We start from the raw sequence: 12710 nt of genomic DNA on the forward strand, positions 1-12710 counted from the left end.
TCATTTCCCCACATTCTGAGAATTAGGAATTTCGTTCCCATTTTTGGTGCCGAATCCCCCTTATTTTACCATTCTAAGACTTTTTTTTTTCTTGCTGAAAACAAAATGACTAAAATCGGTGCATGGTCATCAAAAGATTTTTCGCCTATTTCTGTCTTTCATTCTCGGTATATTTCCAATGGGGTTTTACTCTTTCCGTGCACTTACACTCCATTCTTTTATTCTAATGGTACTTTTTTACATACTATATACATAAAAAAAAAATCGATAAAAAACATAGCTAGCTTTTTCCATGTGTTCCCCTGTCCTTAAGGACTCTAGCTTGGAAATGAAGTTGTTCTTTAGGAGAGACTGTTCCGTATATTTCGATCATTATCTGTGATCGCGCATAGTGATCGAAATATACGGAACTATCTACTTTCGTCTCTTCTTTTCCGAAAGTGGGTTTTAAGTCTCTCCCCCCCCTCTCTCTCTCTCTCTCTCTATATATATATATATATATATATATATATATATACACTGTATATATATATATAATGTGTATATATATATAAATGTATATATATATATATATATATATGTATATATATATATATATGTGTGTGTGTGTGTGTGTGTGTGTGTGAATATATATATATATGTATATATATATATATATATATATATATATATATATATATATATATATATATATATACATTTCTGGTATTTCCATCAAGCTTCTAGAGATTCGTACTTGTCTACGATATTCCGCCTAATTAATGAATTGAATATTGATAGCAAAAAAACACTATCTCTGCCGATGTCGACATTTTGTTTCTCTATCAGATCCTTCTAAACTCCGTCTTCTTGAAGAATAAAAAATGTTCCTTGAATTTCCTCTCGTTTTCCACATTCTGTGCACCAGTAGGATTTTCCTTCCTTTATACCTTCGTTATGAAATATAAATCTTCCATTGTGTCATATGCCATTCTTATTGTGTCCCAGATCTTCGCAAAGACAATGAATAAATAAATACATAAATGAAAACAAAAACAAAAAATAAATATTAAATGAAATAATAATAATTCTTATTTACAGTGAAATTACTTGAATCGGTGTATTGCCACAACGCTTATTTCTATCTTCCAGTCTCGGTATACATTTTCAATGCACTTACAGTAAAATGTTTTATTTTTCATTTCTATTTTTGTATAGTATAAATATGTATGTATATATATATATATACATACATATATATATATATATATATAAATATGAAATATTGTTTAATTCTTCCATGTATTTTTCTTTCCTTATGGATGCTAGTTTGGAAAATGAAGTTGTTCTTTGTAGGAGAGACTGTGATTGCATATCCTGTCAACAGATACAATTAAATGGCTACCGAAAACATAAAGGATAATGTAAAACAAATATACAAGTAGAAATAAATGTTATTTTACGCTTCATCATACAATGTCCCTTATATCGAAAATATTAAAATTTAATCACAGAGTACATACGATTGCAGTCATTACGATTGGCTAGGAGCTTAAGCAGTTGACATAGTCTATTTTCGCATGAATGAAAAATATGATAGGTATATTATCATCATTCAAAATCTTTTTATTATTTCTATTCACTCTATCTTATTATTATTTTCATTTTCTTTTCTTTTTTTGAGAGGAAAACAAATTTGTTAGACGAAATGTCGACGGTTTGGAGAAGCAAGCCGGCGGCTGGCCGAGTCATCACTGCAACACTCGTGAGCAGCTCAGCCCGAGAACCAAGGACAACACATCACCCTCTCCCCCTGTCTCTGTCTACGGTGGCGCCCTTCACACACTTGGCCCTGGCTGCTGCTCCTTTCACGTTTCATCCTTGCTGGCGCCAAACCATTCTAATCTGCTCAACGTCGCCATTAGCAACAGGACCCGCTCTCTCCTATGAATGACGCTCTCGTCCTTTCTTTTCCCTCTCGACACCCAAACCCGAACGGACTTCGCTTCCACAGGGCCGAGGGTACGCAGTGGCGTGCCTCCTTTCCTAACTACTTGTCGGCTCCCAGATATAAAAAGAACAGTCATGACCCCGTGAAAATGAAAGAGTTGCGTTCCCCGCCCTCGCCCTTCCTCCACCGGCTCCACGACCTAAGCTAACATCTTTTTTGGGGTAAAACACAACTCTGTATTTCTTATCCTTCAGAAGGACAGCTGGCCTCGTAAAAGTGAAATTTGCATCTTCAGACGTCGCTGAGCGTATCGTTTCTCCTTCGTCGTCCATTATGTTAAGTGCTCCACCGCAATTGGAGGTATTATGATAACATTTAACATCCATGTGGTGAAGCTGAATCGTCGCATCACTCGAAAGACCTTCAAACAAAACGACTTCTGAAGACGAAGTGTAAAATGCATACGAACCATCTAACTGCAGTTTACAGGAAGAAAGCTCCTCCTTCTCCCTGAGCTTTGGGGCCCTGCCTCTCCTGGTAGGATTGAGAGGAGTGTCCTCTGGGAGGGTCGAGAGGTCGGCGCCCCTGATCGCCCAAAGGATGTGGAAGCACTCCGTGTGAGTCAGCACGTCCGTGCCGAACACGTTGTCGACGAACTCGTCGCAGGACATGTTCAGGAACCGCACCTCCTTCAGCAGGTCGTCCCCGATCTTCTGGCGCACTGCACTCCCTGACGGCTCCTCCTCCTCCGGGCCTAGCTGGGCTCTTCCCCTGCAACGACAAGAGACACAGTGCCGCTCACACAACGCCTTAATGTCGGAGGTCGATGGACGAATATCTAACCACAGCTGCATTCTATATCACGTTGAAAACAAAAGAGAATTGGCCACAAAGCATGAGGACATGCACATGTATTTACCAGGCGATCAGTCCTTTGAAGGGGACAGCCTCGGAAGAAAAACAGATGTCGTCGCTCTTCAGCAAATCCCTCAAGGTTTCTTTGCTCAGGTGAGATACGGTCTCAGACGACATGACAGCATCAGGGTCACGACTCAGCATCTGTGGAGCAAAAATCAAAATATTTTGTTTTTACAACCGTTGACGAGTCGAAGAGACAGGGAACAATTTGTACAAGAGAAGGGGAGATAGAGAAAGAGAGAAACATGGGTAAGAAGTACAAAGACAAACAGAGAGATATGGCGGGGCAAAGTAGGGAAACAAATAGAGATAATGGTGGAAAAGGAAGAAGAGAAAGAGGGAGGGAGAAAATGTGAGACATGGTGACAGACAGATATATATATGTATATATATATATATATATATATATATATATATATATATATATATATATGTAAAGTAGACTACTTGGAAAAAGAAACTAACGAAGCAGAGCGCTTTCGTATATTACATCTTCATTGCATTGAAGATGTAATATACGAAAGCGCTCTGCTTCGTTATTTTATTTTTCCAAGTGGTCTTCTTTGCATAAGTGAACACACGTACCCATGTTGTTATTAGCATATACATATACACACACACATATATATATATATATATATATATATATATATATATATACACATTATATAAATATATACAGATGCTCCTCAACTTACGTTTTAGTTACATTCCGAACGGCCGAACGTAACGTGAAAATGAACGTAAGTTGTTACTGTACGTTCCAGTACTGTATGACCGTTCATACTGTACTATACATCCATAAATTCTATTACCGTATCTTATAAAACACCACTAAATCATTAATTATAAAAATAACATTGTAAAATAATAACATTAGTTTCAAATAAATTAAATTAAAAAAACATAAAGTGAGATGGGGAGGAGGAGGAGGCAAGGCACGTTCAGTCTGTCGTTTGTGCCATGTAAACAATGGACGCAGCGTCATGCGTAAGTATCGTTTGAACGTCTCGTGCTACAGAGAGCGCGCTAAACTCAAAAATTCACACAAAAAAAATACAGTCAGTTCAAACGTAAAATCGCAAAAACGTAAAACGAATGATACGTAAGTAGAGGAGCGTCTGCATATATATGTATATATATATATATATATATATATATATATATATATATATATATATACATTATATACATATATATATAAATATATACACACTATATATATATAAATATATATACACTATATATATATATATATATATATATGTATGTATATATGTATATATATATATATATTGTTACGGGCCGGCTGGTTAGTGAAGAGACGTTACGTATAACGGATAAGTGCTTAAGAACCAGCTCACTTCTAGAAGCCACTGTAGGACTGAACTATCTGGTCAGGGCCTAGATAATTCGTAAGACTAGAAGTAAAGGTAACAAAGAAGATTCCAGGAAAGGAATATTAAACTAGCGATAAAACTAATAAATGAAATTATTAACATGGAAAATATTTACAGGCAATCAACACAAAAGAGAATGGGCAGTAGGGTCAATGGGACCGTTACACGATTATAAGAATATGGAAATTATCGTTCAAATAAGAAACACAAGATACGTATACAATATGGTACTATCTAAGTACACAGAGATCAGGAACATGCATCAAAATAAGTAATAAGTACAAATATAAGTAAAGTAATGCAATGTATATCAGACACGTAATGTAGGCAAAAAGGGTGATCACTTCACACCAATCGTCTCATGAATCTAAACCGTCTAGTTTTTATCAAGAGATCAATATGTGGGAAAATGACGACGAGTGAGCGATTTCCACCGCTTATATACCATTGGACCGGAAGCGGGATACTTCCGGTGAAGTGTGCGAGTGAGTGAAAGGGGGGGAGGAGGGTAAGTTAACACACGTCAACATGGGTAGTTTTAGGACCCTCGACTCGCTTGAACAATCTATTTATTTAGTAACTGTCAAATCTGTGCGCTCCGAACTATTCAGGATTTCGCTTGTCTGTTTGTTCTACAAGAGTGCGCACCTCTCTCCACACGTAGGCAAGATTACATATAGTGGACGGGCGTTACTGCTTAACATTGTTACAATACATACATAGACAAGAAATATGAACATAGTTATGTAATACAAAGGAACACAATTCTATAACATAATTACACATATGACGTAATATCTAATATTACGTTACACCTCCACCGTTTGGGAAAGCTTTTTACTTTCTGTTGAAAAGCTATGTTCTAGAAAGGTATGGAGTAGTTCTTCTGCGCAGGGGACAGCTTCTTGCTGTAGTAGGTGATAGCGTGAAGAAATTCATTGTGATATTGCAACATGGCGGCACCGAGACAGGTTTCGTTGTCGTCTACATGCAGAAGAAAGGGACTTTCGAAGTCTGGAGCCCTTAGAACTGGTGCGTTAGTGAGAAGTTAATTCATGTTTTTGAAGGCCGTCTCACAGGTAGGTGTCCACACGAAGTCGTGGTCTTTTCTCAACAGGTCAGTCAATGGTTCTGCTACATCTTGTTTCTCAGATAAGTGTCCTACTTTTATCTGAAGATTTTGTAGTATCTGAGAGTTTTCCAAGGGAATCTCAGGAGGATTAGGCAGGTTATCAGGAGGCTCTTCCGATTCTATTGTGGTAGAGCTGCAAATTGGAATTGGATCTCTGGAATGATAAGGTTTTAAGGTATTTATGTGACAGAGACGGGAACTCTTTCTTCTGTCTGGAGTTTTGATTATGTAGTTGAGATCACTGGCTCTGGACAAGACTTCATAGGGTCCTTTGTATTTAGCCTGCAATGGATCTCCTGGTATGGGAAGATAAAGTAACACTTGATCTCCTGGAGAGAAAGTTCTAAGTTTAGAATTTTTATCATACCGACCTTTCATTTCTCGTTGAGCATTCGCCAAGTTCTCTCTTGCCAACTTCCAAGCTTCTAACAACTTCTCGGTGACCTGGGACACGTATTTCAAAGAAGGAACAGGTGGTTCTTCTTTCATCCATTGTTCATGAAGTATCTTTAGGGGACCACGGACTTCATGACCGAAGACTAATTCTGACGGGCTGAATCCAAGGCTTTCTTGAATTGTTGTTCGGGTGGCGAACAACAAAAAGGTGAGTCCGTCTTCCCAATTTCGAGTGTTCTCAGCACAGAAGATTCTTAACATTGTCTTGAGCGTTTGGTGAAAGCGCTCTAGAGCACCTTGTGATTGAGGATGATAGACGGAGGAAGTTACATGATTTATACCTAGTGTTACAAGAGTTTCTCTAAACTTGTTGGAAAGAAAATTACTTCCTTGATCACTTTGAATGTTCTTAGGAAATCCTACCATAGTGAAATATTTCAACATTTCTCTGATTATGTTTTGAGCTTTAATATTTTTCAAAGGAATGGCTTCTGGAAAACGAGTGCTCATACACATGATTGTGAGAATGTACTGATTTCCTTTACTTGAAGGAGGTAAAGGTCCTACACAGTCAATAAGAACTTTTTTAAATGGCTCTTCCATTACAGGAATGGGATGGAGTGGAGCTTCTACAATTTTCTGGTTGGGCTTACCTACAAGTTGACATGTATGACATGTTTTACAATATTGGGCAACATCTTTGACAACCGTGGGCCAATGGAAATGTTGGGTTATGTTGAACAAGGTCTTTCTTACCCCTAAGTGACCTGCTAAGGGAGTATCATGAGCCAATCTTAGAACATTATTCCTGAAACCAAGAGGGAGGACTATTTGATTCCTTACTTGCCATGGCTGGTCAGCGGTTGCGGTGGATGCTCTCCATTTTCGCATTAGGACTCCATTTTCTATATAGAAACCTCGTGACATATTTTCAACTTCTTCTGGAGATGAAACAATCTCGTACAAATTTTTAAGAGAATGATCTGACTTCTGTTCTTTGATTAATTCTGCTCTAGATAGAGAAACTGGTGAAGAAGAAGATGGGTCAGTTTGGGAGAATAGGGATTCTAAATTATAAGTCTCCTCTTAAGATTTCTTGTACTGAGATCTGGTTACAGCGCAAGCGGGAAACAACTGTAAGTTATCTGAAGGTTCTACTGAGGTCTTAGGGTTATTTGTTATTAAGGGAGAAATGACTTTGCTTCCAGCGATGTCATTGGCCAACAATAAGGATATTCCTACTATGGGAAGAGAGTCTACTACTGCTACTTTAACCATTCCGGTTGTTAAATCAGACCGCAAGAAAACATTATGTAATGGACATTTTACAATTCCTCCAACTCCTTCTATCAATATATCATAACCTGTATATGACTCACCCAGATTCTGCAAGACAGAATTTAAAATCAGACTTTGCTTTGCTCCTGTGTCTCGGAGTATGGAAATAGGATATTGGTGTGAACTACTACTATGAGATATAGTTCCTGAAGATACAAATGGTTTGAAACAAGGATCATGATCTGATGAGGGGGGTTCTACATTACTTGACAATACCGGCTTCTTTGGTAGTTTATCCTGAATAGAGGATTTTGAATCATCTGATTTTATATTACTTACAAGAGTTGGTGTCTTATTGGAGAATGAGGGTGTCAGTCTCTTTCTGCAATTAGAAATGTGATGGCCAACCTGTTTACAATATGAACAAGTTACAGGGGGATTAGTCTTAAACCTTTCCATTCTTTGCCAAGGTTGGTTTGGAGGATATTGATTGAAATCAGACCTGTAACTGAAATGTGATGGGCTAGACTGATTTTCAAAGTGTTTCTTTGGGGACCAAGGATCAGAGTATTTTGTTGAATCTGGAATATATGACTTTGACTTTTGGGATTCCATTTGTCTTGACTTAGGTTTATGATTTAGTGTGAACTCATCAGCCAATACAGCAGCTTTAGTTAAAGTTTCGGGAACATGATCATCTATAAAAATCCTAAGATCTGTCTCTAAGGTATTCTTAAACTGCTCCAATAAAATCAACTGTTTAAGTCTATCTAAGGTGTCCGTTTCACTAGCCAAACACCACCTATTGAATAACCTCTCTTGTTGAGCCGCATATTCTACGTATGTTAACTGAGGTGTCTTCCTATAATTACGGAATTTCTGTCTATAGGCCTCTGGTATTAGTTCATAAGCTTTTAAAATACAAGCTTTCATATTATCATACTCGCTTTCTGCTTCTGAAAGAGAAGTATAAATTTGCTGAGCCTTACCCTTAAATTGTGTTTGAATGATTAATGGCCAATTTTCTTTAGAGATTTGTAACTGTTGCGCCAATTTTTCCCACTGAAGAAAGAAAATTTCTGGCTCTCCCTCTGAAAATTTGGGTAAAAGTTTTACATACTTGGAAATATCTATATGACCTTCCTGAACTACGGGTTGTCTATCAACAATCCTAGCTTCTACTTCCGCCTTCTTTAATTCTAACTCTGCCAATTTGACTTTAGTTTCGTTCTCTCTTTCTATTTGTTTCACTTTAGCTTCCTCTTCTCTAGCTTTAAATTCTGCCTCAATTTGCATTTGTTGCAGTTTAGTTTCCTCCTCTTTAGCTTTAAATTCTGCCTCAATTTGCATTTGTTTCAGTTTAGTTTCCTCCTCTTTAGTTTTAAATTCTGCCTCCATTTGCATTTGTTTCAATTTAGCTTCCTCCTCAAATTCTACTCTCCTGACCTTTAATTCAATCTCCTTAATCTTAAGTTCGGTTAGTCGTGCCTCTATTTCTAACCTATTTGAAGGAATTTGTATAGCTGTAATCTCTTCTGGAGATAAGATCTCATCTTCGATCAGATTTTCAACAAGTTCCTGAAGTATTTTTTTCTTTCGTAAACTTGTATCAATGTCTACTCCAAAGTGCTTGCCTATTTCTATCAAAGTGTCTTTAGTTTGTTTCTTTAAGAAACTTACCTTGGGATTTTGAACGAATTCTTGAATTATATCATCCATCTCTATAAGAATGTGTTAAATACCTGATCCAATATCCTGGCAAGGTCGCCACTTTGTTACGGGCCGGCTGGTTAGTGAAGAGACGTTACGTATAACGGAAGAGTGCTTAAGAACCAGCTCACTTCTAGAAGCCACTGTAGGACTGAACTATCTGGTCAGGGCCTAGATAATTCGTAAGACTAGAAGTAAAGGTAACAAAGAAGATTCCAGGAAAGGAATATTAAACTAGCGATAAAACTAGTAAACGAAATTATTAATATGGAAAATATTTACAGGCAATCAACACAAAAGAGAATGGGCAGTAGGGTCAATGGGACCGTTACACGATTATAAGAATATGGAAATTATCGTTCAAATAAGAAACACAAGATACGTATACAATATGGTACTATCTAAGTACACAGAGATCAGGAACATGCATCAAAATAAGTAATAAGTACAAATATAAGTAAAGTAATGCAATGTATATCAGACACGTAATGTAGGCAAAAAGGGTGATCACTTCACACCAATCGTCTCATGAATCTAAACCTTCTAGTTTTTATCAAGAGATCAATATGTGGGAAAATGACGACGAGTGAGCGATTTCCACCGCTTATATACCATTGGACCGGAAGCGGGATACTTCCGGTGAAGTGTGCGAGTGAGTGAAAGGGGGGGAGGAGGGTAAGTTAACACACGTCAACATGGGTAGTTTTAGGACCCTCGACTCGCTTGAACAATCTATTTATTTAGTAACTGTCAAATCTGTGCGCTCCGAACTATTCAGGATTTCGCTTGTCTGTTTGTTCTACAAGAGTGCGCACCTCTCTCCTCACGTAGGAAAGATTACTTAGATTGGACGGGTGTTACTGCTTAACATTGTTACCATACATACATAGACAAGAAATATGAACATAGTCATGTAATACAAAGAAACACAATTCTATAACATAATTACACATATGACGTAATATCTAATATTACGTTACAATATATATATATATATATATATATATATATATATATATATATATATATATATATATATATATATTTACAAAGGATAAAAAGGCAGAGCATGCCTACAGGAGACCTTTTGGTCCATAACTAGGCTGGATACGAAAAAATATATATAAATGATAAAGAAATAGATGAAATGAAAAAAAAGTAATAATATAATAATAAATAAAATAAATGATACATAGGTATAGATAAATGATAAACAAACAGGTAAATAGTAAATAATAATAAACTGACAAATGAATAATAATAAATGGAAATCAAGCAAATAATAAACAAAGACAAATAATAACAATTAATCAAATAATATAAAATAAATGGCAGTCAATACAGCATCTTGTTTAAATGTTTAAACGAATTATAGAGCTTCAAACTGAACTACATTGCACTGCCTCTGCAGGAAGTTTATTCCATTCATTAGCTACACAATTGGTGAAGTTGTTTCTACCCATTTCCAAATTGAATCTATTTCCTGACAGTTTGAGTCCATTATTTCTTGTCGGATTCTCAGTGTAAGAATTTTGTCACTTTTGATTTTGTCAATCCCCTTTAGAATCTTAAATACCTGTATCAAGTCACCTCTGAGTCTACACATTTTTAGGGAAAATAGATTCGTATGCTTTAGTTGATTTTTGTATGATTTACTTTTTATATTTGGAATCAGTTTTGTGGCTCTCCTATGCACTTTTTCTAATCTGTCAATGTCTTTAATGAGATTCGGTGAACATATGGAAACAGCATATTCCAAATGTGGATGAACTAATGATTTATATAGCTTGTTAATGAGAGATCAGCTTTTGAAGTAAAAGATACACTGCTTAGATGATTTGAGATCATTACTGATAATTACCCAGAGATCATTCTCACTATCCACTTTTGTTAACGAATTTCCAAACAACTTGTAATCATACTTACTGCTATTTTAAGCGGCCTTGCTGTGGATGTGCTGTGTCTTGCGACACTACTTCTGACCTAGGGCAGTGGACAAGGTGCAGGGATGACCCGTCATCCAGGAGGTGCTAGGATAAAAGGGAGGGTGGAGGGGTGTGGAGTGTATTCAAGGATGGAATGGGTGGAAATGATCTTATGCCTTTTTCTTTTTGGCTACCTCCCTTCTAGGGGGGAAAGCCATGGTATATGTATGTGCATAACCTTGCATTTACTTGTGTTAAATTTCATTAGCCACTTTTCAGACCATTGCTGTAATTTTTTTTTTCTAAATCTTCTTGAATATCTAATTGATTGAAGTGATCATTTGCCATCCTGCACAATTTTGTATCATCAGCAAATTTGAAGACAATACATTTTAGTCCGTGGTCTATATCATTTATATATACTATGAACAGAAATGACCCAAGAATGGAACCCTGAGGAACTCCACTTGTAACATTTTTCCATCTAGAAGTTTTGCCATTTAAAAGAACTTTCTGTTTTCAATCATTTATCCAATTTCTAGTCCAACTTAATAGGCTGCCACTTTGTGTGAAGCTAATTTAGTATGTAGTCTTCCATGGGGGACTATCAAAAGCTTTTGCAAAATATAAATATATTAAATCTATATTGTTTCTTTTGTCATAATTCGATATGACTATGTTGTAGAATTTGAGTAAATTAGTCACGCAAGAACATTTCTCTCTGAATCCATACTGGCTATCATTTATCAAACAGTTCCTTTCTAAATGATGTTCGATAGCATCTCTGATGATAGTTTCCATCATATTTCCTACAATTGAAGTCAAGCTTATAGGCCTGTAGTTATTTGATTTCCTTTTGTCACCTTTTTTGAATACAGACGCTCCTCAACTTACGTTTTAGTTACGTTCCGAACGGCCGAACGTAAGTTGAAAATTAACGTAAGTTGTTACTGTACTATACATCGGTAAATTATATTACCGTATCTTATAAAACACCCCTAAATCATTAATTAAACACATAACATTGTAAAATAATAACATTAATCTCGAATAGATTAAATTCAAGCAACATAAATTGAGATGGTGGAGGAGGGGGAGGAGGAGGAGGCAAGGCATGTTCAGTTTGTCGTCTGCGCAATGTATACAATGGACGCAGCGTCGTGCGCAAGTATCTTTTGAACTACGGAGAGCGCGGTAAACTAAAAAATTTACTCAAATTTTTTTTTTTTTACAATTTTTTTTTTAACCGTCAGTTCAAAGGTAAAATCGAAAAAACGTAAAACGAATGAACGTAAGTAGAGGAGCGTCTGTATTGGAGTGACGTTAGCTAGCATCCATTCTCTTGGGACATCTCCGGATATGATGGATTTAAAAAAAAAAAATAATTTCTAATGGAACAACAATCTCATTTCTAATTTCCTTTAAGATTATTGGATGCCAACCATCAGGCCCTGGTGTTTTATTAACTTTGAGTTTCTCTATAGACCTTATAATTTTTTCTTTTGTTATATTTACCGTAGTAAGTTTACCCTAGATTTTTCACAGGTTTCAGTTTGGAGTTCACTTTAAGGTGTTTCGTTTACGAATACACATACAGTTTATGTGTATATATACATATATACATGTGTATATATATATATATATATATATATATATATATATATATATATATATCTAAATAGAAATGTAGTAGCACATTTGTAAATAACACACAGGAACCCACAGTCGGAGAAAGAATAAACTTCGAATAAAGAATAATCCTATATTTCGGCTATCAACTGTAGCCCTCTTCAGGAAAGTACATAAGATAGAGAACAGAGGGGACTTATAAACTACAGTAAGAAGAGATGTGGACAATTGACCTCACTCAGGCGTGGGGCAAACTGGGGTGGCGGAGGAGGGAGGGGGTGAGGAGAGGGGAGGATGTAACGTCCGCACCAGCTTATTTACTGCTGCGCGTGAGATTATGTCAGGTGTATTTCTTCATGTCAAAAATAAGAATCATTCTTTCGACTGGGGTA

The 12710-nt window shown here is 36.5% G+C and overlaps 1 protein-coding gene across 3 annotated transcripts in view; it reads right to left on the reverse strand.

Annotated features, from left to right (window-relative positions):
• Positions 1-1417: 1417 nt before the first annotated feature.
• The window catches only part of LOC143031960 (BTB/POZ domain-containing protein 6-like), a 53544-nt gene continuing 42251 nt past the window's right edge, over positions 1418-12710 (reverse strand). For all 3 annotated transcript variants that reach the window (XM_076196359.1, XM_076196357.1, XM_076196358.1), the window contains exons 5-6: positions 2850-2989; positions 1418-2701 (exon numbers count right to left, since the gene is read on the reverse strand). In XM_076196359.1, the coding sequence (XP_076052474.1) occupies positions 2026-2701; positions 2850-2989 (816 nt within the window). In that variant the 3' untranslated portion in view covers positions 1418-2025. The remainder of the gene's footprint in view (positions 2702-2849; positions 2990-12710) is intronic.

Source organism: Oratosquilla oratoria, chromosome 12 (genome assembly GCF_046742065.1).
Source record: "Oratosquilla oratoria isolate Oo_2021 chromosome 12, ASM4674206v1, whole genome shotgun sequence".
Classification (NCBI taxonomy): Eukaryota; Metazoa; Arthropoda; class Malacostraca; order Stomatopoda; family Squillidae; genus Oratosquilla; species Oratosquilla oratoria.